The following is a 26,783-nucleotide window of genomic DNA, read 5'->3' on the forward strand; positions in this document are numbered from 1 at the left end:
TCGTCTTCATGTTTGGTATTGGCCTCAGTTTTTTTCTGATGAAATCTGCATTTTGCTCCAGTACTGCTTTTTTTTACTTTTCTTTTTTTTTTCTCAAGGCCTGACAAAGCGCGTTGGATTACGCTGCTGGTCAGGCATCTGCTTGGCCGATGTGGTGTAGCGTATATGGATTTGACCGAACGCAGTGACGTCTCCTTGAGCTACTGATACTGATACTGATACTGCTTCAGCTCACAATTCATTGTTTGACAATCCAGCCCTAACAACTGAACAGAAGAGAAGGGTGGAAGAGTTAGAATACAGGATTATGGTGATATCCAGGGAGTATGAAATGATTCCCCGAAACCTGTGAACTATTTACCATTCTGCAACAGGAAACTTATCGCAGTTCCTTTTAACCGTAATTAACATAACCAGAAAAGAGTGAGAGCGCCAAGCGCAAGGGTCCATCTTCTGCCATAAATTGCATGCGCCGGCCCAAACTTTTGGAAGACAACACCCCCACCCCCAGCCCCCAACCCCTACACGCCCACCCCAACCGCTTCTTCTTAATATTTCGTTCCGTTCGATTTTCGTGTATCGTTTATGCGTTTTTACACCACAAATGAATTTATCTTATTGAGATAATAGACTATTCTGTAATGATAACAACAACAATGATGATACCAATACAACTTCAACAACTAAGAATAATGATTGTTCAGTTCGGTCACTCAAGGAGACGTCACTGCGTTCGGACAAATCCATATACGCTACACCACATCTGCTAAAGCAGATGCCTGACCAGCAGCGTAATCCAACGCGATTAGTCAGGCCTTGAATAATGCTAACAATACGTGATAACGACAAGCCAAAATAATAACAGGCCGACGGTGAATACGCCAACACTGCGACCCCAACACGACCTGGCTTACCAAGCAAAGACCTTTCCTGGCATGGCGTGCTCTGAAGGAGGATTTTGCCCTCAGTCCATTCAGGAGGCGACAGCACTGTACTGTACATAACACCCCCATGTTCTGGAAGATTTAGTGGGACGGGGGGGATTCCATGAGGACGGCCGGGATGAGAAGGGACTGTGTGGGTCTGAAGAGAGACTTAAGGGAGGGGAGGATGAGGTGCCTGTCTTGCTACTACTCCCCCCTCCCTCTCCTCCCCCTCACCCCCCTCTGCCCATTCCCTCTCTCTCCCTCTGTGTCTCTCTCACTGTATCTCTCTCTCTCTTTCTTTCTCTCTCTCTCTCTCTCTCTCTCTCTCTGTCCGTCTCTGTCTGTCTGTCTGTCTCTCTTTCTATCTGTCTCTTCTCTCTGTGTATCTCTCCTCTCTCTGTCTCTTCTCTCTCTGTGTCTCTCTTGTCTGTCTCTCTCCTGTCTCTCTGTCTCTTCTTTCTCTGCCGTGTGTGTCTCTCCTCTCTCTGTGTCTCTTCTCTCTGTGTGTCTCTCTGTGTCCCCCTCTCTCCTCTCTCTGTGTCTCTCTCCTCTCTCTGTGTCTATTTCTCTCTGTGTGTCTTTGTGTGTCTCTCTCCTCTCTCTCCTCTCTCTGTGTCTCTCTCCTCTCTCTCCTCTCTGTGTGTCTCTTCTCTCTCTGTGTGTCTCTCTGTGTCTCTCTCCTCTCTCTCCTCTCTCTGTGTCTATTTCTCTCTGTGTGTATCTCTGTGTCTCTCTCCTCTCTCTCTCTGTGTTTCTCTCTTCTCTCTCCTCTGTGTATGTCTCTCTTCTCTCTCTCTCTCTGTCTCTCTTCTCTCTCTGTCTGTGTGTCTCTTCTCTCTCTGTCTCTTCTGATATGTCAGTCCTGTTACTGTCAACTGCGGTGCATCAGTGCCGTCCGGAAATATCTGTCCACTGACGCAACATCTAGACTTGTCGTTTCTCTCATTCTCTCTCGCCTTGACTACTGTAACTCTCTGTTGTCTGGTTTGCCTGCTTCATTCATCCAGTTCCTTCAGCGCATACAAAACTCTGCTGCCCCTCGTCCTCAGAAAGAAAAGATCTGAGCACATCACTCCTCTTTTGCAACATCTCCACTGGCTCCCTGTCTCACGCCGAATAAAGTACAAGATCAGCACTCTATGTTATAAATGAATTCACAAAACTGCCCCTTCCTATCTCTGTGGCTGCCTTCACCTCTACACTCCATCTCGCTCACTACGATCGGCTTCGGATCCACTCTGTTTACGCACACCCAGATTCAAACACTCGACTGTTGGCCGCCGTTCTTTCTCTGTCTCTGGACCTTGCGATTGGAATGAACTTCCTCTTTCGCTTCGTCAAGTCTCCACTCTCAGCTCTTTCAAGTCTGGCCTTAAAACCCACCTCTTCCCAAAATAGCCTCCCTTGCCTGCCCTTCCTTGTCTTTAGTTTCTACAGTTTCTGAGTTATGCATGCATGTGAATGACTGGTGCGAAAGCGCTTTGATTTTTCTCTGCACAAGATTCAGCGCTATATGAATACCATTATTATTATTATTATTCTCTCTCTGTCTCTTCTCTCTCTCTCTCTCTCTCTCTCTCTCTCTCTCTCTCTCTTCTCTCTCTGTGTCTCTCTTCTCTCTCTGTGTCTCTCTTCTCTCTGTGTCTGTGTCTCTCTTCTCTCTCTGTGTCTCTCTTCTCTCTCCTCTCTCTCTGTCTTTCTCTTCTCTCTCTGTCTCTGTCTTCTCTCTCTTCTATCTCTCTTCTATCTCTCTCCTCTCTCTGTCTCTCTCCTCTCTCTCTCTCTCTCTCTCTCTCTCTCTCCTCTGTGTATGTCTTTCTCTTCTCTCTGTGTGTCTCTCTTCTCTCTCTGTCTCTCTCCTCTCTCTCTGACTCTCTCCTCTCTCTTCTCTGTCTCTCGTTTCTCTCTCTCCTCTCTCTGTGTCTCTCTCCTCTCTCTGTGTCTATCCTCTCTCTCTCTCCTCTCTCTGTCTCTCTCCTCTGTGTGTGTGTGGCTCTCTCTCTCCTCTCTCTCTCTCTGTCTTGTCTCCTCTCTCTATGTCTCTCTTCTCTGTCTGTCTCCCCCCCCCTCTCTCTCTCTCTCTCTCTCTCTCTCCCAGAGCAGTCCCCCCCAACCCCCACCTTCCCACCCATACGTTTCCTACACCTTTTTTTTTTTCTCCTTCCCTTCAACTTCCTCTTCCTCGAACAGCGCCGTCTCGATAATCACATCTGTTACATGCATAATTCAGTGAATCAGGGAGTGGGGGATGGTGGGGGGGGGTGAGGCTATGGAGGCCATTTGGAATGTGTGTCATGATCCTGCCTTTCCTGTGGCGCAGCCTTTTCGATGCTGTAATAATGTGGTCTGTGGTTTGCACGTGTGTTCATCTACTATATAATTATCGTGGGCAGTGTGACAAGGAAGCAAGGAAGAGCTCTCTCTCTTCCTCTCTCTGTGTTCTTGTTCTTGTTCTCTCTCTCTCTCTCTCTCTATCTATCTATCTATCCCTCTCTCTCTTCCTCTCTCTCACTGCACACGTACTTTCAGCTTATGACAAAGTACCAAAGTGTCGCAAATCTCTTATTATTTTATGCTGTTTCAATTCTTTCTTTTGCTTTCCCCCCTTTCCTTTCCATTTTATCAATTTTGCACCATTTTGTTCTGATTAGTACCTACTATGTCACCAGAGCTTTTCAGCTTATGACATTAAACGTTTCAGTGGTCAGTATGTTAGTGTTCTCTATCTGTCTGTCTGTCTCTCTCTCTCTCTCTCTCTAAGCTTGTAAGATGGTCAGATAACCTGACGTAAACAGGAAACTCGAAAAAATGTCTTTCTTTTTTTTTTCTTTCTTTTTTTTTTTTTTCTTTTTTTTTTGCTAGGTTCCTCAAAACGTTTTGTTAGCGTTACTGAAATAATAACGTGGAATTAGGTGCATTATAAAAATTCCCTGAGTGCTGTTTGAAGTCTTGGCCGTGATAAAATGAATTCATTCATCATTTAGAAAACTCATGCAGAGCAGCTTCGAAATGAAAACAATATTTTGTAAAATCCCATGCAATTACCTGATTTTTACGCTTCGTTCAAATAGACGAGGATAAAAAAAAAATTCTCCATTTTGATAAACACTTGTTCTTACTATCCATTATTGGGTCAGGGTAATGTTTCTTTTTGTTTTTTCATTGCGCTTTTTTAAATCCATTACATGAAGAATCTTGAATCCACAAAACCATATTTCAAACACACGACCAGTTATCCCTACTGCACAAAATGACTAATTTCCGTCTTTTGAAAGCAAGCCATTTCATCACAATTTTTTTCTACGCCTGGGTGTGCGTCATTTGTGTGTGTGTTTGTGTATGAGTGAATGTGTGTCAGTGTATGTGTGTATGTATGCACGTTTGTCCGTGTGTGTGTGGGTGCACGTTTGTCTCTATGTGTGTGTGTGTGTGTGTGTGTGCACGTTTGTCTGTGTGTGTGTGTGTGCAGTGTGCATGTACGTGTGTGTGGGTTTTTTTGTTTGTGTGTGTGCGTGCTTGCATGTGTGTGTGTGCGCGCTCGCGCACGTGTGAGCGTGCCGATGTGCGGTCGCGCGTATGTCTCTGTGTGTGTCTTTTTGTATGTGTGTGTGCGTGTTTGTGCACATATGTGTATGCATGCGCTGCGTGCAAGTGTGTGTGTGCGTGCGCGCGCGCGCGCGTGTGTGTGTACATGCGCGCGTGCTAGCCCTTATGTTCTTGTTTTATGTTATTTTATCAGGAAATGGGAAGGGGATATGGGGGGCTGCGAAGGGGGGGGGGGCGGGGGGCGCGGGGGATATGTGCCTGTCGTCGGAGTCTGCGTCTGATTTCATTCATTCGTAGTTTCTACTTCCTCTGTTTTGTATCAGTCTGTGAGAGAGAGAGAGAGAGAGAGAGAGAGAGAGAGAGAGAGAGAGAGAGAGAGAAACTCAGAACTCAAAACGTTTTTATTCAAGGATTAAGATTTTAGACATAGCCTATTCTTCCAATCTGTCTTTGCGAATCTACATCTATTACAAATAGCACACACATAAATGAAGGAGAAAGGTATTCATGCAGTGAGAGAGAGAGAGAGAGAGAGAGGAACGCAGAACTCAAAACGTTTTTATTCAAGGATTAAGATTTTAGACATAGCCTATTCTTCCAATCTGTCTTTGCTAATCTACATTTAATTCAAATAGCACACACATAAATGAAGGGAAAAGATATTCACGCTGTGACAGAGACAGAGAGAGAGAGAGAGAGAGAGAGATGTGGATTTTCTGGATCATGTCACGTGAATCAGACACGGCTTAGCACATATGGCATGGCCTTGTTACGTGTGACTGGGTGCCTGTGGGGAGATTCATCTGTCATGGAAGGTCCGCATGCTGTGTCAGTGTGTTACTGATATCCTCCAAGGGACGTTTCTGTAGGGATCTCTTTCCCCTGAACGGATTTTTCACCGTCTGCGAAACAGTGTGGCATGAGGAAAACGTTGTGTGTGTGTGTGTGTGTGTGTGTGTATGGTGTGGTGGTGTTGTGATGTGGGGTGGATGTGTGTGTGTGTGTGTGTGTTTGTGTGTGTGTGTGTGTGTGTTTGTGTTTGTGTCTGTATATAATTGTTTGTGTGTGTGTGTGTGTTCACTATCTGCAATACCTTCCATTCTGAGACCCTCCCCACTAAAAAATCCTTTTCACAATATAGCAACAACCCGATGGTTCACTTGTAGCCTCTGGTTCACAAAGTGAAGGGAGGGAAGAAGAGAGGCAGAGACGCGGAAGCCTACGAGGTACGATCGATCAGACAGAAGAGACAGGGACCACTGGGCTGGGGGTGGGGGGAAGGGGGACGGGGGGAGGGGTGCGGGGGGCGTGGATTACGTGTCTCCTCGCTATCACTGGCTGGTCCTGAAAAGTGCACGTCCTTAGCGTTGTTGTAAGACAGAAAAGCTAAAGCAAACTGTACAATGTCAGAGTACGACAGAAAACCAATGTATTTCAAGCGACAGCAGCCATACGCTGGCAAATTATTACCTTCAGGCAAACGGTTCTGTGTCCCAAAATTTAAAACAAACAGAACCAAATGCAGCTTTATACCAACCTCAATTCAGCTATTAAACAGCAATAATTGATTATCAGATCTGTGATGAAAAAAAATGTATGCCAGAGTGTATGTGGAATGTGACATCTTAATTCAAGTATTGTTGAATTGCATTGTTATTATAATCTTTTTGTCTTTTGTCTACTTTTAGTTTGCTATTTCATGCCTATTCTATTCATATCCTTTAACTGATTTTGTGTTGCACATGTATGGCTGTGATGATGTATGTATGATTTACTCTAAGTTACCTTTTAAAGGTTTCTGTTGTATTGTTGTTATCTACTGTGATTATTCATTGTACGCATGGGCTGCCATCTAAACAATTTATGTCTTTTATGTATACATGTTGAATGTGATTTCTGTGTATTGTTTATGTTTACACCACAAATACATTTCTCTGGTTGAGATAATAAAGTATTGTGTATTCTGTATTCTGGTTGGTATCTGTAAGACTAGAAATTGTTGCACATGCACTGTATACTTGCATTGCAAAATAGTGGAGTGATGGCCTAGAGGTAACGCGTCCGCCTAGGAAGCAAGAGAATCTGAGCGTACTGGTTCGAATCACGGCTCAGTCACCGGTATTTTCTCCCCCTCCACTAGACCTTGAATGGTGGTCTGGACGCTAGTCATTCGGATGAGATGATAAGCCGAGGTCCCGTGTGCAGCATGCACTTAGCGCACATAAAAGAACCCACGGCAACAAAAGGGTTGTCCCCGGAAAAATTCTCTAGAAAAATCCACTTCGATAGGAAAAAACAAATAAAACAGCACGCAGGAAAAAATACAAAAAAATGGGTGGCGCTCTCAGTGTAGCTCTCCCTGGGGAGAGCAGCCCGGATTTCACACAGAGAAATCTGTTGTGACAAAAAAAGAGAAATACAATTACAAATACAAAATACATCTATATAAACACACACACACACACACACACACATATAGATATATATTGTGTGTATGTATATGTATGTATGTGTATCTGTGTGTGTGTGTGTGTGTATGCACGCATCTGTGTGTGTGTCAGTGTATGCGTGTGTTGCATGCACGCACACAAGCACACACACGCATGCACACACACACACACTCATATGTGTGTGTGTGTGTGTGTCTGTGTGTGTCTGTGACTGTGTGTGTCTGTTTGCATGTGTTCTTTAGTACACTGAGTTAAACACCTATTGATCACTGGACAAGAAAAAGAAAAAACAACACCAAAAAGGAGCAGAATAAATGTAACATTTGTATGATGGTGTGTGCAAGCTTGTGTGTGTTGATGCATAAGTTCCAAGTTCAGTTTATCTGAATGTAAAAGTAGTAACAACAACAAAAGAAACGCCAATTTCAATTTAAATTATATAAAATACTGGCATTGAAATAGACATATACATTCATATTGGAATTAACCTGAGTATTTCACAAAATGCCATCCATGAAAACACACACACACACTCATGCACACGCACACACACACATTCATGTACACACACACACACACACACACACACACACACACACACGCACATGCACACACCTCAAATTACATCACAGAATCATCAAAAGAAATGAAATGCCAAGAACAGAACTGATACACTTTACAACTGATCTGCACAGGTGTGGTCTTAATGTTTTCTTTTGAGACTCTTTGCATCAAAATGCAAGACTATCAGTATAACAACAAAAACAACAATTGTTGATGATGACAATGATGATGATCATGATCATGATAAAACACACAAATAACAACAATTGTGCATGATTATATGTCCACAAAAACTAATTATAATGACGATGATAATGACGATGATGGTGATGATAATAATCCACCCATCCTGCAACTTTCAGGACAGTTTAACAATAAAAGTGCAATAAATTTTACTGTACATATCAACACAAAATACTATTACAAAAATATTCCTTGTGGTAATATTTTGCAAGATGGTACACTTTTGGATAATAGAACGCACCTGCTTTTTTCTTCTTTTTTTTTTCTTTTTTTTTTTTTTGCATTTGGTTGGGTTTTTTGGAGTTGTTTTTTTTTTTTAGTTTATCTCATTTGTTTCATTTAAACATAAAACTCTTCAGACTGTAAAGCACACTTAATTCATAGCAAAACTGACAACAAATATCGGTCAAGATCAAGCTGAAAGTAGGCTCACATGATATCAGCGGACAAAGAAAAGGCTACCCTTTGTTCAAATGTGATGGAGAAAAGAAAGTGTAATCCCCAGTTTACAATGTCTTTGTAAAAAGGCACCAGTGCCCACAGTCAGTATCACAGCCATACAATCCACTGTTCACACCTGTTTGTTTCCCTGAGCTGACCAGAGAGATTCTGAAAATAATCAATGTTGGAACATTCTCTGTTCCATCAATGAGCCTTCTGTTTCTATTAGTTGTACTGCATTTTCAACAAAACTCATCAGACCTGAGCAATAAACTGTACATCTTCTGCAAGAATTAGCTTCTTTTTTTTCTAAACTGATATTTTGGGACGGGTATTTCATTTTTTTCTATGCGTTTGGATTTTAAAGACAACTGTTGCAAGGGAAGTAACTTTTATAGTATCTACTGTCCAAGTGAAAAAAAAAAGTTTCATTTACTAAAATCTGTCAATGACCCAGAATTAACTGTGACATACTAGGTGTGTAATATCATAAGACACATATCAAACAGTAGCAAACTAAGCATTGCATTTATAGCTTTATCCATTCATTAACCCTTTCACCGGCAGTCAATTTAGAGTACAAAATTCACTTGTGGTATAAACACAGAAAAAGACAGTGGCTAAATATAGCTGGGGATTCCCCCTGTGATGTATAGAAAATATGGCCTATCCTACCACCGAGCATTAAGAGCAGTAGGTTCATGGATAACAAACCAATGAATGGTCACCTTTCAGTGACACGGGTCCTCTACCACGCCTGTGCATAAATGCAAGCTTGGTGGTGAAAGGGTTAAAGAGTTTCTATTTGTTCAGAGAAAAAGCAGAATTATCCACTGATATGAAGTTAATGCAATGACAGGGATGACTGGCTATAGTGTACAAATTATTCTGTGCATTATTCCATTTTGTGCCAATTGAGCTTTGCTGCAAAACAATGATTTTGTCAAATGAGCAAATGCAGTACCTACCCATTAACAAAGTCTTCAGGTTTCCTGCCTCACGCTCCATCTTTCTTTTCCTTCTTTTTTCTTCTGTCTCAAACACCTATGAAAACAACAGATCGCACTGTGCATTCTACTGCACGTTTGCATATCTTCAACACTGATCACAGTATCGGGAAACAGATCGTCATATCTACATTTTGGTCTTTAAACCATCTGCACCAATTCTGTCCTGATTTATTGTTAGTGAAAAGATGTAAAAGCGACGAACAATAACAAAGCATTAACACTCACACGCACACACACACACACACACACACACAAACACTCTCACACAAACACACACACACACACACACACACACACACAAAACACACACACACAACCAATACTACTCAAAGGTGTTTTCCATATTGTACACTATCTTCACAGTGGGATCTGGATTCGGCACGATGGCACGTGATCCACTGGTATAAGGGATGCACAAGTGACAACACACAAACACACACACACACACACACACACACACACACAACCAATACTACTCAAAGGTGTTTTCCATTTTGTACACTATCTTCACAGTGGGATCTGGATTCAGCACGATGGCACGTGATCCACTGGTATAAGGGATGCACAAGTGACAACGTCAGGAAGGCAATCAGAAATATATTCACCTGCACACAACAAACACGGTTTTTTTCAAACATCTGTACTGAATGGAAGCAATTGAAAACTTGTCTTTAAACAACTGACTTGCTTCTATACATGATGGCACATTGAATAAAAATGACAGGAATTAAAAAAAAAAAAAAAAAAAAGAAATTTCTTTCCTAAAATTACGTTTATCTGACATACTTACCATGACCCACCAGTGCAGGGGCCCGATTCCTGTCCTGTGCAAACTACTACCTGCCAATGCGGAGAAAACATAAGTAGCTATGGCCGATAACCTCCCAGAAGTAGGTTACCTCCCCTAAAAATTCACATGCACGTAACTGCAAATCAACATTTTCACCACAGACTGCATGTAACTTATAAATTTGCTTCTACACATGATTGTCATGAAACAAAAATAAGCTTGTGACATCTCCTCTCGATCTCTTTAACACAACTTGGGACTAACAATGTTAATAGGTAGAGGTAAAATTAATGTAGAATTTGGTAGAGCAATCTGTTTCAGCTCAAAATTATTGTTTTGCATTGTATTGCACTGTTCTGTACTGTGCTGTACTGTATAGTACTGCATTGTATTGTATTGCATTGAATTCTATTGTATTCTATTATACTGTACTGTACTGTACTGTACTGTACTGTACTGTACTGTACTGTACTGTAATGTAATGCAATGTAATGCAATGCAATGTAACGTAATGTATTGTACTGTACTGAAAGCCTTGCATATTTGTTTGTCTTTTTCTGGGCTTGATAAAGGGGCATTCTTATTAAGTTGAATTCTTCAAGGCAGATGCCTGCTGGCTTTTTTTTTTTTTTCCTTTTTCTTTTTCTTTTGTATTGTATGCCTGTTATCATATATTATTGTTTATCAAATATAATAATGTTTGTGTTCAGATAACTTTTTTCTTTTTTCAATCCTTTGGCAAAATACTGACAGGACGCAGAAAGGTCATCATCAGATGCATGCCCTAGGGTCAGGTTCATGGAGCATGACTGGACTTTGCTTTCTTTTCTAGGGTTTTTCTGGGGGTTTTCAGGTTCTTAGGGATCAACATTGACAAACATGTTTTCAGTCCAGATACAGCCCTGTGTGACTAGCTGGGATATAAAGGACAATGAAATTTTTTTGTTTTGTTTTTTAAACAGGAACTAAGGGGGGAAATACAAAATACGTACGGTGGTGTATCCCGACGCCTGTGACCATGCGAACAGCCCGTACTGCGCCATACCCACACTTCCACTCAGGATGATCATCAGGCCGTACAGCACTCCAAAATACTCACTGGGAAACCTGCACACACACACAAAAAAAAAAACACACACACTATACTTGCCTGTGTGAGGTAAGTGTTCTTACACTGGTTTTCCAAAATACTCACTGGAGAACCTAGAAAATATATACATATACCTGTCTGCATGGGGGGAAAATGTTCTTAAGCAGGTTTTGAATTACCAGTCTGTTACATTACAAAATACTAACTGGGACACATGCCAAAAAAGAAAAAAAACCCATTATACCTGTCTGTAAGGGGGGAAATGTTCTTATACAGGTTTTCAAATACCTGGCTATAACACTCCAAAATACTTGTTGAGAGACCTGAAACACACACACACACACACACACACACACACTCTCTCTCTCTCTCTCTCTCTCTCTCTCACACACACACACACACACACACACACACATATGTTGACATGGGTTCTTTATCAGTCTGCCATGTGCTTGCTCCACACAGGACCTTGGTTTATCGTCCCATCCAAATGGCTAGACTTCCAGTGAAACCTGGTAGTAAAGGCTTGACCAGGATCCTAACCAAGACCCTCACAGGCACTGTCTTGACAGATATGCATCTTAACCAATCTGCCGCCTTCTTCACAATGTGAAGAGACGTTAAACCATCGACACCCACTCACATGACTCCGATGTAGGAAGCGGCCATACTGTACATGAAGGACCTGAAGACGACGTTGACGATGAACGTGGGGTACAGGACAGAGTGGGCATTGCGGAGGACCAGCGCTGACATCACAATGCCCAGCAGTGCCGTCAGTGTCTGGGGCATCACGGCTGGCATCAGCTTACGACGCAGCTCTGACCGACTGTCTGTCAACGCAACAAAACGGGACCCGGAAACAGAAACATGATTAATTCATCGCTGAAGTTGATTGGTGTCAAGACATGCCCCTATCTTCCCAACCCTCACCACTGCATATCTTCCCACCCCTAGCCTGTACCATTCCTGCCCCTGCACACCTTGCATTCTCTCTCTCTCTCTCTCACACACACACACACACACACACACACACACACACACACACACACACACACACACATACATGCATGCACGTACATGCACGCACGTACGCGGGCGTGCACGCAAAACAACACATTCACACACATGACACACACGCATACATATACACACAAGCATGTGTGCATCCACACATACACACACAGTCACTCTTTTCCTCTCCCCTTTCCCTTCCACCTCTCCTTCTTCCCCACTGTTTTCCCCAAAGTAATATCACTCAGAATGGAAAGACATATAACTGAACACTATTACTACCACAGCTACTGTTATTATGTAAATGTATAAATTCTCATAAGGAAAAAAAAAAAAACAAGAGAGGCAAGGCCTTCAAGACTCACTTGTGATAAATTAAGTCCCCTAGCATTAATTACAGAGTAATTTCCCTTTTTTACTAGCTGCACCAAAACCTTTGCAAAATAGATAAAAATTCCATGCTTTGCACAAGAAGTTCCTGTTTGAACAAAAAATGATAATAATGACTCCTCTTGTTGTTGTGTCAGAATAAGAGGTCAAAGTGCCAAGTTTAGAGAATACAAAAAATATAAATATAACAGTAAATGCAGTTTGCATATAATTAGGCTTCTTTTTTTACTTTTTTGTGCCCATCCCAGAGGTGCAACATTGTTTTAAACAAGATGACTGGAAAGAACTGATTTTTTCCTATTTTTATGCCAAATTTGGTGTCAACTGACAAAGTAGTTGCAGAGAAAATGTCAATGTTAAAGTTTACCATGGACACACAGACACACAGACACACGGACACACACACACACACACAAACACACACACACAGACAAACGAACACCGGGTTAAAACATAGACTCACTTTGTTTACACAAGTCATAAAAGTATGAATAATCTAGAGGTGACTGACAGTAATGCATGAGTAGTCTTTCAGATGAGACGATACACAGAGGTCCCCTTGTGCAGCACACACTTTGTGCACATAAAAAAATCTACAGCAACAGAAAGGTTGTCCTTGGCAAAATTCTATAAAAGAAAGAAAAAAGAAGAAAAAAAAACCATAGGGGTTGTGCTGTACTGTGGCAGTGTTCTCTCACAGGCCTGACTAAGCGCGGTGGGTTACGCTGCTGGTCAGGCATCTGCTTGGCAGATGTGGTGTTGCGTATATGGATTTGTCCGAACGCAGTGACGCCTCCTTGAGCTACTGAAACTGAAACTCTCTCACAGGGGAGAGAAGCCTGAATACCGTACAGAGAAAAATCAGTTGTGATAAAAAGCAATACAAAATACAAGACAACTACAATACAATTTACCATCAAAGATTCGTTTGTTGATGTCATAGACGATGCCAGAGATGAACGAGCACACCAGTCCAAACATCATCACAAACTGGCACACATTGGTGTAATGGCTTACTGAAACCAACAAACATCATCACAAACTGGCACACATTGGTGTAATGGCTTACTGAAACCAACAAACATCATCACAAACTGGCACACATTGGTGTAATGGCTTACTGAAACCAACAAACATCATCACAAACTGGCACACATTGGTGTAATGGCTTACTGAAACCAACAAACATCATCACAAACTGGCACACATTGGTGTAATGGCTTACTGAAACCAACAAACATCATCACAAACTGGCACACATTGGTGTAATGGCTTACTGAAACCAACAAACATCATCACAAACTGGCACACATTGGTGTAATGGCTTACTGAAACCAACAAACATCATCACAAACTGGCACACATTGGTGTAATGGCTTACTGAAACCAACAAACATCATCACAAACTGGCACACATTGGTGTAATGGCTTACTGAAACCAACAAACATCATCACAAACTGGCACACATTGGTGTAATGGCTTACTGAAACCAACAAACATCATCACAAACTGGCACACATTGGTGTAATGTCAATGTACCATTGACAGTCAGTGAAATTTCAGTTTCTCATGCGTTTTTTAACACATGCAGCGAAGGCCACATATGAACACAGTGATACACACACACACACACACACACACACACACACACACATGCACACTTAATCATCTTGAAGACAGTTGAGCAATCTGGCATTCACCTTCAAGATGACTAGTGATTTTCAATATGCTGAACCCACACACCACGAACTGCTTACCATCCTCAGTGTTGTGAAACAGACTGTTGAGCCAGGTGTTGAGGGAGCCGATGAAGAACAAGAAGCGTAGCTGCAGAATAGACATCCAGAGGACGTGGAGACAGTACATGGGGGACAGGATGCAAGACTTGATGGACTCTTTCTGCTCCTCCTTCTTGCCCGACCTCAGTAATGGCTCCCTCTCTGCACATTCATATGAATGTGTTTGGGTTGCGGTTTTTGTTTTGTTTTTTTTTTGGTAGACTTGAAATTCAAGAAAACTTTTTTTTTCTTTCAATTTCAAAATTCATGAAGATGGCAAAATGTCTGTTAGAAAGATTATTACTTTAGTAAGTCCAGCTTGCTTTCAATTTCAAAATCTATGAAGATGGTGGATGTCTGTTAGATAATAGCATAGATATATATATAGATATATATATATATAGATATAGATATAGATATAGATATATATTATATATATAATGTATTGTGTAATATTTTGTCACAACAGATGTCTCTGTCTCCCCAAAGACAGCCCATTGCTACTGTGCACTGTCACCCTTTTTTTTCTGCCTGCAAGAGTATTCAGTTTCTAATCAAAGTTGATTTTTTCCAAAAAATTTTGCCAGGGACAACCCTTTTGTTGCCTGGGGTTCTTTTCATGCGCTGGGTGCAAACTACACACAGGACCTCAGTTTATTGTCTCAGTCAAATCATAAGTCCAGGTTCATTGTTTGATTTTTCAAAAAGTATATGGATATAAGAGATGGTTTTTATCTGTGTCCATTTTATTGAAAGGAAATTAAATCTTAAATCTTGATGATTTTTTTTATAGTAATGATTGTGATGAAAGAACAAATTCTGCAGTTATATAACCAGTAGAACTAAAGGTGCAGTGCAAACATACATGAAGAAAATCAGACCACAAAGCAAACTATACCACTGCTCATGCAGATGAATAATATGTAACATGGATAAACACAGACTGGTACACTATGGTTGTGTGGTTTGTACGACATCATATGCACAATTTTACACACACTTGACACATGGATCCAATCTTACACACACTTGACACATGGATCCAATCTTACACACCTAAAACGGAATATCTACACTGTATTATCTACTTTACGCACTGTCATCATTAAAAACTGTTGGTAATTTTTTATTCTCTTTCTTTAAGTCAATGTGAAAACACATCCACCAAATACTGCAAACAAGGATACGATTAAATACTCACAATTATGCATCAAATTCATCACAACTACACGGAATATTCACAGCATTATTTACCATGTGCATTATCCTCATCAGAATGTTCATTCGGCAACCCTTCTGAGTTTCTTCGTCCGACATTCAACACAACTGGCTCCGGAGCGACCTTGGCAATGAACCCTTCAGGCAGGAAGAAAAACGTGCTGACCATGGTCAACAGATGAGCAGAAGCTATCACCAGCATTGACCAGCGCAGAGATATACCTCTTTCGTGAAGAAGCTGGAGAGAAAGCAACAACAAAGCATTGAGCTAGTACGTGTATGTTGGTGACTGTCCATTATTTTCAAAATATAAGACAATAATAATGAATATAATGTGCGATGAAGACCTGAGAGACTTCAAACATAAAAGACAGCATCCTCTCATTGATTATTGTGAGTGACATGCTTTTTCACTAGAAGTGCAACGCACAAATACACACGCTGCATCTTGAACGATAAAAGCAGTGAGCATTGCCTGCCTCTGCACATATGTGCTCAGAACGCTGTTCAAAACGTACGGACTTCTTCTTCTTCTGCATTCGTGGGCTGCAACTCCCACGTTCACTCATATGTACACAAGTGGGCTTTTACGTGTATGACGGGGTGAGGGGGGTTCAGACAGGGATGGTTGCGACTTGGCGCTCATGACCTTGCACGAGAGTGAGCGTGCATGAATGAATTTGTTTCTGTCTGAAAGCATGCGTGCACGTCGGTGTTTATAGTTCAAATGACCATGCAAATTTCTTGAGGTGTTCACAAGAATGCGTGTTGTTTCTTGCCCCCTTGTCTGAAGGACGTTGTAACGCTGAATGGACATTAAAATCTTTGTCTTGTCTTGTCTCTCTCCATTCGTTGAAGAGGGGTATATAACTCACCACCTATTCCCTGATTCTCTTCTGTGGATTCATTTTTAAACATTTTAATTCCAATTCTATGTTATTACAGACATCAAGACATTCATTAATGATACTGAATAAAATAACCATGATAAAAAAAAAGCAAAGCAAAACAAAAAAACACAACATTTGAAAGGAAAAAGAAAAAATATAGTAAGATTATGCATATACGCATATAAATAGATAAATAATAAACAAACAAATAAGAATATGAATAAATATTCTTTTTTTTTAAGCAGGAATATCAGATGTAAATCCAGAAAGCCTGATGGAGGGGGGTTGCCATTCACACTATAGTAAAATACATACAGCCTTGGACTGAGTTGCAAATTACAGATATATCAATATCATAATTGCATAATTGACAATTAACATACATTCCTTTGTTAAAATGTCTTAAACATCAGCCTAAAATGAAATAAGATAAACAAAATACACAGAAAGTAAAAGTAAACACAATAAAAAAAATCAACAAAAATGAAACATATATATACATACATGTGTGTGATATATCATCAAGATATATATATATATATATATGTGTGTGTGTGTGTGTGTGTGTGTGTGTGTGTGTGTGTGTGTGTGTGTGTGTGTGTGTGTAAGGAAAATGACAAATAAAACAAGAACAAAAATGAACGTTGCTTTACATGGATACCATCTGATAATAAAAGATAATAAAATTGTTATGAACGGGGGGAAAAAGATCCATGCTTTACATAGAAATCATGCGATAATAAAATCGTTATGTACAAAGGAATGCTCTAATTGATTGTGTTGATCAGATGGGGGTTTTTTACCACCCTAACACCATCTGTCCTTATTACATCTGTGCTATTTCCCCATGTCATGCACACCCAACATCACACACACATCGTCAGCCAACAGCTGATTCATGCTGTTTTTTATTTTATTTTTCCTTTTTCCTTTTTTTTGGCTGGCGATAGAAAGTCAATCTTAATACCCCTTGCCCATATCAAATTCTTCTATCTGAAGCCAGTAAAGAGTCCTGAGTGCTGATAGAGCCCATGGCATCCCCAGGACTCAACCCCTAGAATAACGCAACCTTTATTGATCCAAGACCCCATCCTGAACAACTTGACCGTAAGGGCTCTTTGCCAAAGGGTCCTTTAACTCGACTTTATGCCACCATCCACATGAGGTAAAGGGGGATGGGGGTGGGGTGGGGAGGGAGAACCACAAAACCATGGAACTCTTTCTTCATAAAAAAGAGGGCTGTCTTGTCTACAAGGCTGTCCACTCTCATCTCCAGAGTTGCTGGAGTTATTAAGTATGACAGTCAGTCATGTTGGACTATGACCATCTGGACAGCAGAGGAGGCAACTGCTGTCCTGACGATCTGGGCTAAAATTTGATTGTAGTGGAAAGTGTCTTGCCCAAGTTACGTCCCCACTCTCTCAGCCAAGAGGGTTTTAGGACAGTCGGTGTTGGTATGGTTCCCAAAGGCCAACAAGCCCCCCCAAGGCTGCAGCGCTAACAGCCAGTGAAATCTTGCCTCCTAGTTTGAGAGTCCTAGTCCTTCACAAAACTGAGAATTAAACGGGTAACTCTGCTTGATGTTTCATACCTTGAGAATGAGTGGGACGCCAGATGATGTGTCATAGGCCCCACTCAGCAGAGACACTACTGTAGAACTGCCTCTTGTGAACAGATTTGAAAACTGTGGAGAAAGTAAAACTGAGCAAGTGTATGTATGTGTGTGACACAACATCATCATCAGTTATCTAATGTCAAACTCACTCTCCCTCTCTGTCTCTCTCACCGACACACACATGAACATACACACGGACATATGTACTTACACGCAACACAAACACACACACACACACACACACACACACACAGCTAACAACATACTTTCCAATACAAAACAAAATACTTAACTTCAAAAACAGAAAATTCTAGACAACTTTACAGTGAACACAAAAAAATATATGCATGAACATAGCTTAAAACTAGTGAACTGAGGACAGAAAAAAAACACAACTAGTAGCTTACCTGGGTATTTGTCATGAGAAGGGGCATGCCACCCACTGCTACCAAAGACAGTCCAGGGAATATTAGCCATGGTAGGTCTGCACACACATTGCGAGATGATTTATATCATGCAGGCAGCGTAATAGTCTACCACTGGCCTTGAATGACAGCTGTTTCAGGCAACGTGCGCCATGAACAGCTTGTAAATGCATTTGAAAAATCAATATTTCAGCCAAAAACATATGTTATTCAGTGATTTATGCACAATAACTGTTGTTTTTCATAGTGAAAACTGGAAGTGCACATGCAAGAAAGCAACTCTGGTCCATGAGTGTTGCTCAGAACATTGACTGCACACACCACTGTTTGCCAAAAATTCAGCTTCATTTCAACATGTTCCAAAGAAGAAAACTGTGCAAGTACCCAAGTGGTCCTTAACTTTTTGTGAACCCTGTATTCTTCTTCTTCTTGGGCTGCAACTCCTACATTCATTTGTATGTACACCAGTGAGCATTTACGTGTTTTTTTACCTCACCATGTAGGCAGCCATACTCTATTTTCGGGGGTGTGCACGCTGGGTATGTTCTTGTTTCTATAACCCATCAAATGCTGACATGGATTACACGATCTTTAAAGTGCATCTTTGATCATCTGCTTGTGTATACACACAAAGGGGGTTCAGGCACAAGCAGGCCTGCACATATGTTGACCTGGGAGGTCGGAAAAACCTCCACCTTTTACCCACCATGCGCCATAATCGAGATAGATTTGAACCCAGGACCCTCAGATTTAAAGTCCAACGCTTTACTCACTCAGCTATTGCGCCTGTCTGAACCAAGTATAAAAATGAAGGTCAAGTGGAAATCCTTACCATGTGAGGTAAAGCCTGTCAGCAACGCACCAGCCGTGAAAATGACCCTGAAGAACACCATTCAACTGTTTAGCATAAAAAACGACTCCCTCTCTGAGTGTTAATAAACAAACAATAGAGTACAGTGTGTGTGTGTATATAATGCCCTCCAAAGCGAGTGTTATAGTATGTTCATGTACTGCATGTATACAGTATTGCATATCATTTGGAGGGAACCTTGAGAGAAGCAGAGTACTTTGGGGGATTCTGTTTCTATATCAAATTGTTTGCTGTGACTCTCTCTCTCTCTCTCTCTCTATTTATATATATAGATAGATAGATAGACAGATAGATAGATAGATAGATAGATAGACAGATAGATACACACACACACACACACACACACACACACACACACACACACAGGTGAAGCAGTGGTAACACATCTAACAAGGAAGCAAGTGTCCATGGGTTTGAGTGCTGTATGTATCAGGATTTTTAAAAGAACCCACACCATCAATAAGGTTGTAATGTAACTGGCAAAATTCTGCAGAACAAAAACAACAAACTTTGATAATGAAACAAGTACACTTGCAGACAGACAACTACATGAACAACACAACACATGGGCAGTGCTACACTGTGGTGACATTTCCCCCCTTCAACTTCAGCTTCACACAAAGAAGACTACTGTGATAAAAAGTAACAATACACTGCAATGCATACAGCAAAACATCTTCCATCTCGTGGGTATTTCACTGTCACCTTTATGGCAATGTACAGATGCAGATGACAGCTGAAGAGTGTAAGTTGGAGTGATGGCCTAGAGGTAACGCGTCCGCCTGGGGAGCGAGAGAATCTGAGCACGCTGGTTTGAATCACGGCTTTAGACGCCAATATTTTCTCCCCCTCCACAAGACCTTGAGTTGTGGTCTGGACACTAGTCATTCGGATGAGACGATAAACTGAGGTCCCGTGTGCAGCATGCACTTAGTGCATGTAAAAGAACCCACGGCAACAAAGGGGTTGTTCCTGGCAAAATTCTGTAGAAAAATCCACTGCGATAGGAAAAACAAATAAAACTGCACGCAGGAAAAAATACAAAAAAATGGGTGGCGCTGTTGTGTAGCGACGTGCTCTCCCTGGGGAGAGCAGCCCAAATTTCACACAGAGAAATCTGTTGTGATAAAAAGAAATACAAATACAAATACAATACCCTCAGCTGGTAATTTTCATACTCTTCTTTGTACCTAGAATAAGGCAATTACTTCCTTTATTCTTTGACTATCTATGAGAGAGTGGAAGGAAATAACTGACAGAGTTATGTGTTTTATATTTACATAAAAAAAATTCATCAATAAAACTGAACATACCAACACACATCTACACACACACACTGGTGACTTAGGTTCACAAATGTGAACAATTAATACAAAACATGGATATGTTAGTCACGAAAGGTAAGTTCAACCAGTGTGAGAGAAGTAATTCCTAATTATTGTTTATGATCATCCTTTATTTAAATAAACTGATCTGGGACTAACGAGATACTTATTGCCAAGTAGGCAAACTTTGCTCTGTTCTTATCTCGGCATATCTGCTGCTGCTGCTGTTTTTGTTTTTTTCTTATTCTTTTTATTTAAAAAAAAAAAAATCAACAGCAGATATGGTGAAGGGTAAATGGATCCGTCCACATGCTCTTGACACCTCTTTAAAACTGAAACTGAAACTGCTACAACTGAATATCATGTGCTGAACATTATATGGACCACCACCCCGAAGAGTAGACAGGACCCAGTGAGGACACCCCTTGGACAGCCAGCCAGGACTTCCCCCACCCAACAACAGCCGGGACATAGTGAGGACACCCCTCAGACAGCCAGCCAGGACTTCCCCCACCCAACAACAGCCGGGACATAGTGAGGACACCCCTCAGACAGCCAGCCAGGACTTCCCCCACCCAACAACAGCCGGGACATAGTGAGGACACCCCTCAGACAGCCAGCCAGGACTTCCCCCACCCAACAACAGCCGGGACATAGTGAGGACATCCTTCAGACAGACAGCCAGGACTTCCCCCACCCAACAACAGCCGGGACATAGTGAGGACATCCTTCAGAAAGACAGCCAGGACTTCCCCCACCCAACAACAGCCGGGACATAGTGAGGACATCCTTCAGACAGACAGCCAGGACTTCCTCCACCCAACAACAGCCGGGACACAGTGAGGACATCCTTCAGACAGACAGCCAGGACTTCCCCCACCCAACAACAGCCGGGACATAGTGAGGACATCCTTCAGACAGCCAGCCAGGACTTCCCCCACCCAACAACAGCCGGGGCATAGTGAGGACACCGGAACATAGTGAGGACACCCCTCAGACAGCCAGCCAGGACTTCCCCCACCCAACAACAGCCAGGACATAGTGAGCACACCCCTTGGACAGCCAGCCAGGACTTCCCCTACCCAACAATAACCGGGACCCAGCCACCCTTGGTACGCAAACCAGGACTTCCCCCACCACAAGCCAACAGCCAGGACACAGCAGCAACCCCCCTTAAACTGCCAGCCAGGACTACATCCCCACAGGACAAGAAGACCACACCACCCTTCAGGGAAAAAGACCACAGCCACAAACAACTTGATCTCAAGGGCGGATCACCAACAGGTTGTTAAACTCACCACTATGCGAAATTTATGGGTTTTTTTTTAATACAAACAAAAAAGGATGCACTTACAAAGCACACAGTCGGGTGAGGCGCGTCCCATACTTGAAGTTCAGCTGCCCCAAGGCGGCCGTTCCCACGCACAGGGCCACCGTAGCGACAGTGAAGACCAACGCAAAACGCCGTTCCCTCACCGGACAGTTTTGTCTCCAGGCTGCATGCACCCCTTCTTCCACTGCGGGGTCACCAGTGGAGTCCCTGGAGTCAAGGATGGAGTCTCTGTGGTCACTTTTCTCTGTCGTGCTGACCGGTAGTGGAGTGTGTCCAGACACTCCATGGTCACTTCTCGCTGTCGTGCTGACTGGGGGAATGTAGCCATCACACAGCTCGGAGTACACTCCCTCCTCTATCAGAATGAAGACCAGGGACCCCCACCCATACAGCAGCCCTCCAAAGAGCACGCACTCCAGAAAGGCCCAGGCCACATACAGAAAGCGCAGCTTGGGATTGACTGGCATCGTTGTTGTTGTTGTTGTTGTTTCTGTCGCCTCTGCTCAGTCTGTGAACAACAGTGAACAGATCACTGAATCACCAAACTGCATTGCATTGCACTGCATTGCAACATATTGCAATGTATTGTATTGTATTGAATTGTATTGTCTTGCATTATAATTGTGTTCTAATTGTATTGCATTGCATTGCATTTTTATCACAACAGTTCTCTGCATAAAGTTATATGCTGCTCTCCTCTGGGAGAGAGCACCCATACCACTCATCCAGGTCTAGCATAAATGAAGGTTTTTAGCATGGGTATAACTTCTATAATGACAGACAGCTGCAAATATGACACTGGTTACTGTCTTGCTTGCTCTCAATCACACACACACACACACACACACACACACACACACACACAGTTAGAAATATTCTACAGCCCTTGTGCATAATCACAATCATCATCAGCAACAATTCACTACTGCAAGGCAGGACAGATGATACTGCTTCGCTTGCTAAAATATCAAAGAAATGATCCACCGCTGATACTGCATATAATAAACACAAAAAAACAAAAATCAGCACCTTCAAAACTGTAAAGGAAATGAGTTGGGTGACATTACAGACAACTATAACCATTGCAGCACTTGAGTGACAGAGCTCTAAATCTGCAAAACTGAAGACAACAACACACTTTACATATATAAACATACATCACATTTAAGCAGACAGCACTTCCCTGTATGGATGCTGACACCAAATGATAATAACAACGCACGCTGGCAACACATGCGGACGAGTCACGAGTTGCAGAAGGATCAAACAAACAGAATCAAATGACTGTGAGTCATAGATGCTAAATCCACAGCAATTATGTACAAGCCACGTTAACATGAACCGTTAACTGACAATTGTTCATTACAAGACACAACTGTCCCTGACTTGCCCTCAATTTCGTCTACACCATGACCGATGTTACAAGTACAGCTGTCCCATTGTGACAACTCCAACATGGAGCCCTGACCTTCAGGGAGTCAGTCAATAGATTCTTAAACACATCTCTACTGTGACAATGCAAGGATCCCATCCTGAGAGCAATGGGAAGAAACTGTCTCGGGCTGTGAGCTGAATGGAAAAGTGAGTGACCTCAAATCACCCTGGTTTATTCCAAGCACAGGAAGCGACAACATGTGGACAATCATCATCACTGTAGTCAAGTGGTTTCTGTGTGACTCATACCAAGCATAAGGGTGTGTGTGTGTGTGTGTGTGTGTGTGTGTGTTGTATGTGTTGTGTGTGTGTGTGTGTGTCCATGTGTGTGTGTGCGCATGTATGTGTGTGTTCATGTTTATATATGCATGGATTGTAAGTGCATATACACCTGTGGCTGTGTGGTGGATACATAACATTAAACATGACCACATGCATATATATACACACAGATTCACATGGAGATAAACACTAAGTTCACACTTATGCGCAAACATGCGCGTGCACAAACACACACACATGCACACACACTCGCTCACAAACCATACACATACATGCTTACACCTACATACACATACTCATGTACACACACACACATACATATAATCATGTACACACACACGCGCACGCGTGCACACGCATGCACGCATGCGCACACACACACACACACACACACATATACACACACACACACAGGGAGACATACATACAGTCATATGTACACACATATGCTGGCAGTAGGCTTCCTCTAAAGTGAAACACAGACTCTCAAAACAAACAAAAAAGCAAGCACACATGTGGATAAAGACGCTCATTCACCCAGTTCACAATCCACCCTGAACCGGCTTCCACAAAACTAGCGATTGCCTGCCCTAACTACTTTCACACATCTCATCTCTGATCTCAATCTCACATCATACTGACCTCTTACATGACATAATCTGGGAATGCCAGCTGAGGTGAGATGTGAACTTTATCTAATATACCAACAGGCTTTACTCAGATCAAAGTTCATCATTCACTCTGCTAAAACATCCCTGGCAGACTGCACACGAATGATGACTGATCTGCTGAAATGTAAGATTCACAGTGCCTGAAAAGAAAAATAGTGAAAAGATTGTATTTGACTTTCTCTTAATCAGTAAGATTTCTCTTGCTCATTTCCAAACAAACTATGGATCAGGGAAGCTGTTATCAATGCCTCAGATACTTTTTTCTTACAATGTAATGTTCTTTTGATATGATTTGACTCATTTGAATATGTTCTCTCTGTGTGTGTGTGTGTGTGTGTGTGTGTGTGTGTGTGTGTGTGTGTGTGATGTGTGTGTGTGTTGTATGTGTGTATGTGTGATCCTACTGTAGTATGGACTGAATATGTGTGTGTGTGTGTGTGGCTGTGTCTGTGTGTGCATGGCTGTGTGTCTGTGTGTGTGGAGGAAGGAGGAAATATTAATACATATTATCATAATGTACTATAAATCAATTCCAACCTTTGAGTAAGGATTTGAACTTTTTAACCACCTGAAACTTCAAACAATGACATAAGCTGTTCTGTGACATCTACATGTCGTTTTCAATTTTATGCATATATCTATAAGAACTACCATCTTTGCCAAATGTTGAAAACATCTGTCCTTGAAAATTGTAAAACCTGATAAACTGCATGGCAAGTTACAATGGAGTGAGCAATTTCTGTGTTCAAAAGATCAGTGCTGTTGCTGGAGTTTAAATGGTTCACACACACACACACACACACACACACACACACACACACAGAAAGATAGAGAGAGAGAGAGAGAGAGAGAGAGAGAGAGAGAGAGAGAGAGAGAAAGGCACAATTCAGAACTCATATAAAATATAAATATAAACGTTTTACTGCAAGGCCACTGGCCTGTTTGCAAAAGAGGTACATACATACATTTGAGACACACAAAATACAAAAAAATAAATAAATAAAGGGGGGGGGGGGAGGGACCAACATCATGGACACAACATTTCTTTTCAGAAAAAGTACACACACAGGCACAGAGAGAGTGTGGGAGAGAAAGACAGGGGCACAAAGAGATAGACAGGCAGGCAGACAGACAGACAGACAGAAACAGACACAGAGAAAAGCAACATAAAAAATGATGGGGAGGGAGAACAAAAATAAATGAAATTTATGAGATTACACACACACACACAGAGAGAGAGAGAGAGAGAGAGAGAGAGAGAGAGAGAGATGCTCATAATATGTGCACAAAAAACCACACATATGCGCACATGCTAATGCATACAGTGTTGCATTAAAAAAAAAATTTAAATATTTTCCTACTGAACAATAGCTTCTTTACTGGGGACTAAACACGTGTAACACGTTTGTGCATGGCTACACTGTCATAACTTGAAAACGGTGCAAGTAAATGATACACAAAACACAAAGATGCGTTAGTTGTCAAGGAGACACTCACTGAGTGATGAAGTTTAAACACTGCATGCCCACCAAAAAGTTTACACATTCTACAAAAACCGACAGCAACCGAGTTACCACGTTCTCAGCAGTTTTAAAACAAACATCATTCATTGAAGAATCAACACGACGATTCCTCTATGTTTTGACGAACAAAAACTTTGGCTGACATGACGTGGAACCTTGACCCAAAGTTAACAAAACCATGAAACTATAACGGTGATAAACTCCAGGACGAGTTGGACAATACAAGGCTATCGGAGAAGAATCCCCACTCGGTCAAGTGTGTACTCTACTGTTACTGCTGCTAGTGTTAACACTTTCCATCCGAACAGCTGAGAAATTGCTGACCTTGAAGCAAAAGTAGGTCACACAAAATGCTGTCAAAAACTATAATCATGCGTGAACGAGATGGGCGATCGTCGTCCCGCTGAATGCACCACCACCGCAGCTTAGAGTCAGAGTAGTCAAGCTCCAGTATTTTGGATGCTAAAATCGGGCATTACCATATTATAATAAGCTTTTATCCTAGTTTGCAATGTATTGAATATAAACATCACCTTGTTTCACATCCACCCAAATTTCTGTCACGGTGAGCGCGTGCAGCTAGACCGCTGTGTCTCAGTCTCACACTGATGGTTGCTGGCGAAATTTTTATTTACAAGTTCTTATTTCACTTTTCAAGGTCTCGGAAAACTGGTATCACCTTTGTTTTGTTCAGTCACATCCACTCAAACTTCTGTCACGGGGAGTGAGTGCAGCTCGGTATATATGTGTGCAGGCTATGTCACACTGCTGCTGTAGCTGACAATGCAGGATCAACTGACGACGTTTTTTCGCGGTCGACGTACACAATAATGTCAAGTTTTCTTATTAAGTGACCCGGCTAACGACTGGTACAACCGGAAGCACGTGCTAACGACGCTTCGTTTTTATTTATATAGTTTGAAGATGCTTGCACTCTTACCATTATCTGTTTA

General features: G+C 41.9%; 1 protein-coding gene and 1 long non-coding RNA gene across 5 annotated transcripts in view; one reads left to right on the plus strand and one right to left on the minus strand.

Annotated features, from left to right (window-relative positions):
* The window catches only part of LOC143292660 (uncharacterized), a 30,319-nt gene extending 14,676 nt beyond the window's left edge, over positions 1–15,643 (plus strand). Inside the window, exons 2-3 of one of the 3 annotated variants that reach the window (XR_013056674.1) lie at positions 10,933–11,129; positions 15,519–15,643. This is a non-coding gene — a long non-coding RNA (uncharacterized LOC143292660). Of the gene's footprint in view, positions 1–10,932; positions 11,130–11,525; positions 11,685–14,244; positions 14,296–15,518 lie in introns of those variants that run through there. The other 2 variants (XR_013056672.1, XR_013056673.1) reach the window with 2 other exon arrangements.
* Positions 7,321–26,612, minus strand: LOC143292659 (equilibrative nucleobase transporter 1-like). Of its 2 annotated transcripts, none has more exons than XM_076603160.1 (11): positions 26,364–26,612; positions 21,942–22,428; positions 19,224–19,270; positions 18,374–18,450; positions 17,943–18,035; positions 15,498–15,699; positions 14,223–14,405; positions 13,379–13,480; positions 11,704–11,893; positions 10,963–11,077; positions 7,321–9,785 (listed from the first exon to the last, which is right to left on the minus strand). In XM_076603160.1, the coding sequence occupies exons 2-11, from the start codon at positions 22,385–22,387 to the stop codon at positions 9,657–9,659; spliced, it is 1,584 nt and encodes a 527-aa protein (XP_076459275.1). In that variant the 5' UTR covers positions 22,388–22,428; positions 26,364–26,612; the 3' UTR covers positions 7,321–9,656. The 2 variants fall into 2 exon arrangements, with proteins under 2 accessions (XP_076459275.1, XP_076459274.1); XM_076603159.1 differs by lacking the exon at positions 26,364–26,612 and adding an exon at positions 23,078–23,477.
* Positions 26,613–26,783: the final 171 nt, after the last annotated feature.

The sequence above is a fragment of the Babylonia areolata genome, chromosome 18, assembly GCF_041734735.1.
Source record: "Babylonia areolata isolate BAREFJ2019XMU chromosome 18, ASM4173473v1, whole genome shotgun sequence".
NCBI lineage: Eukaryota > Metazoa > Mollusca > Gastropoda > Neogastropoda > Buccinidae > Babylonia > Babylonia areolata.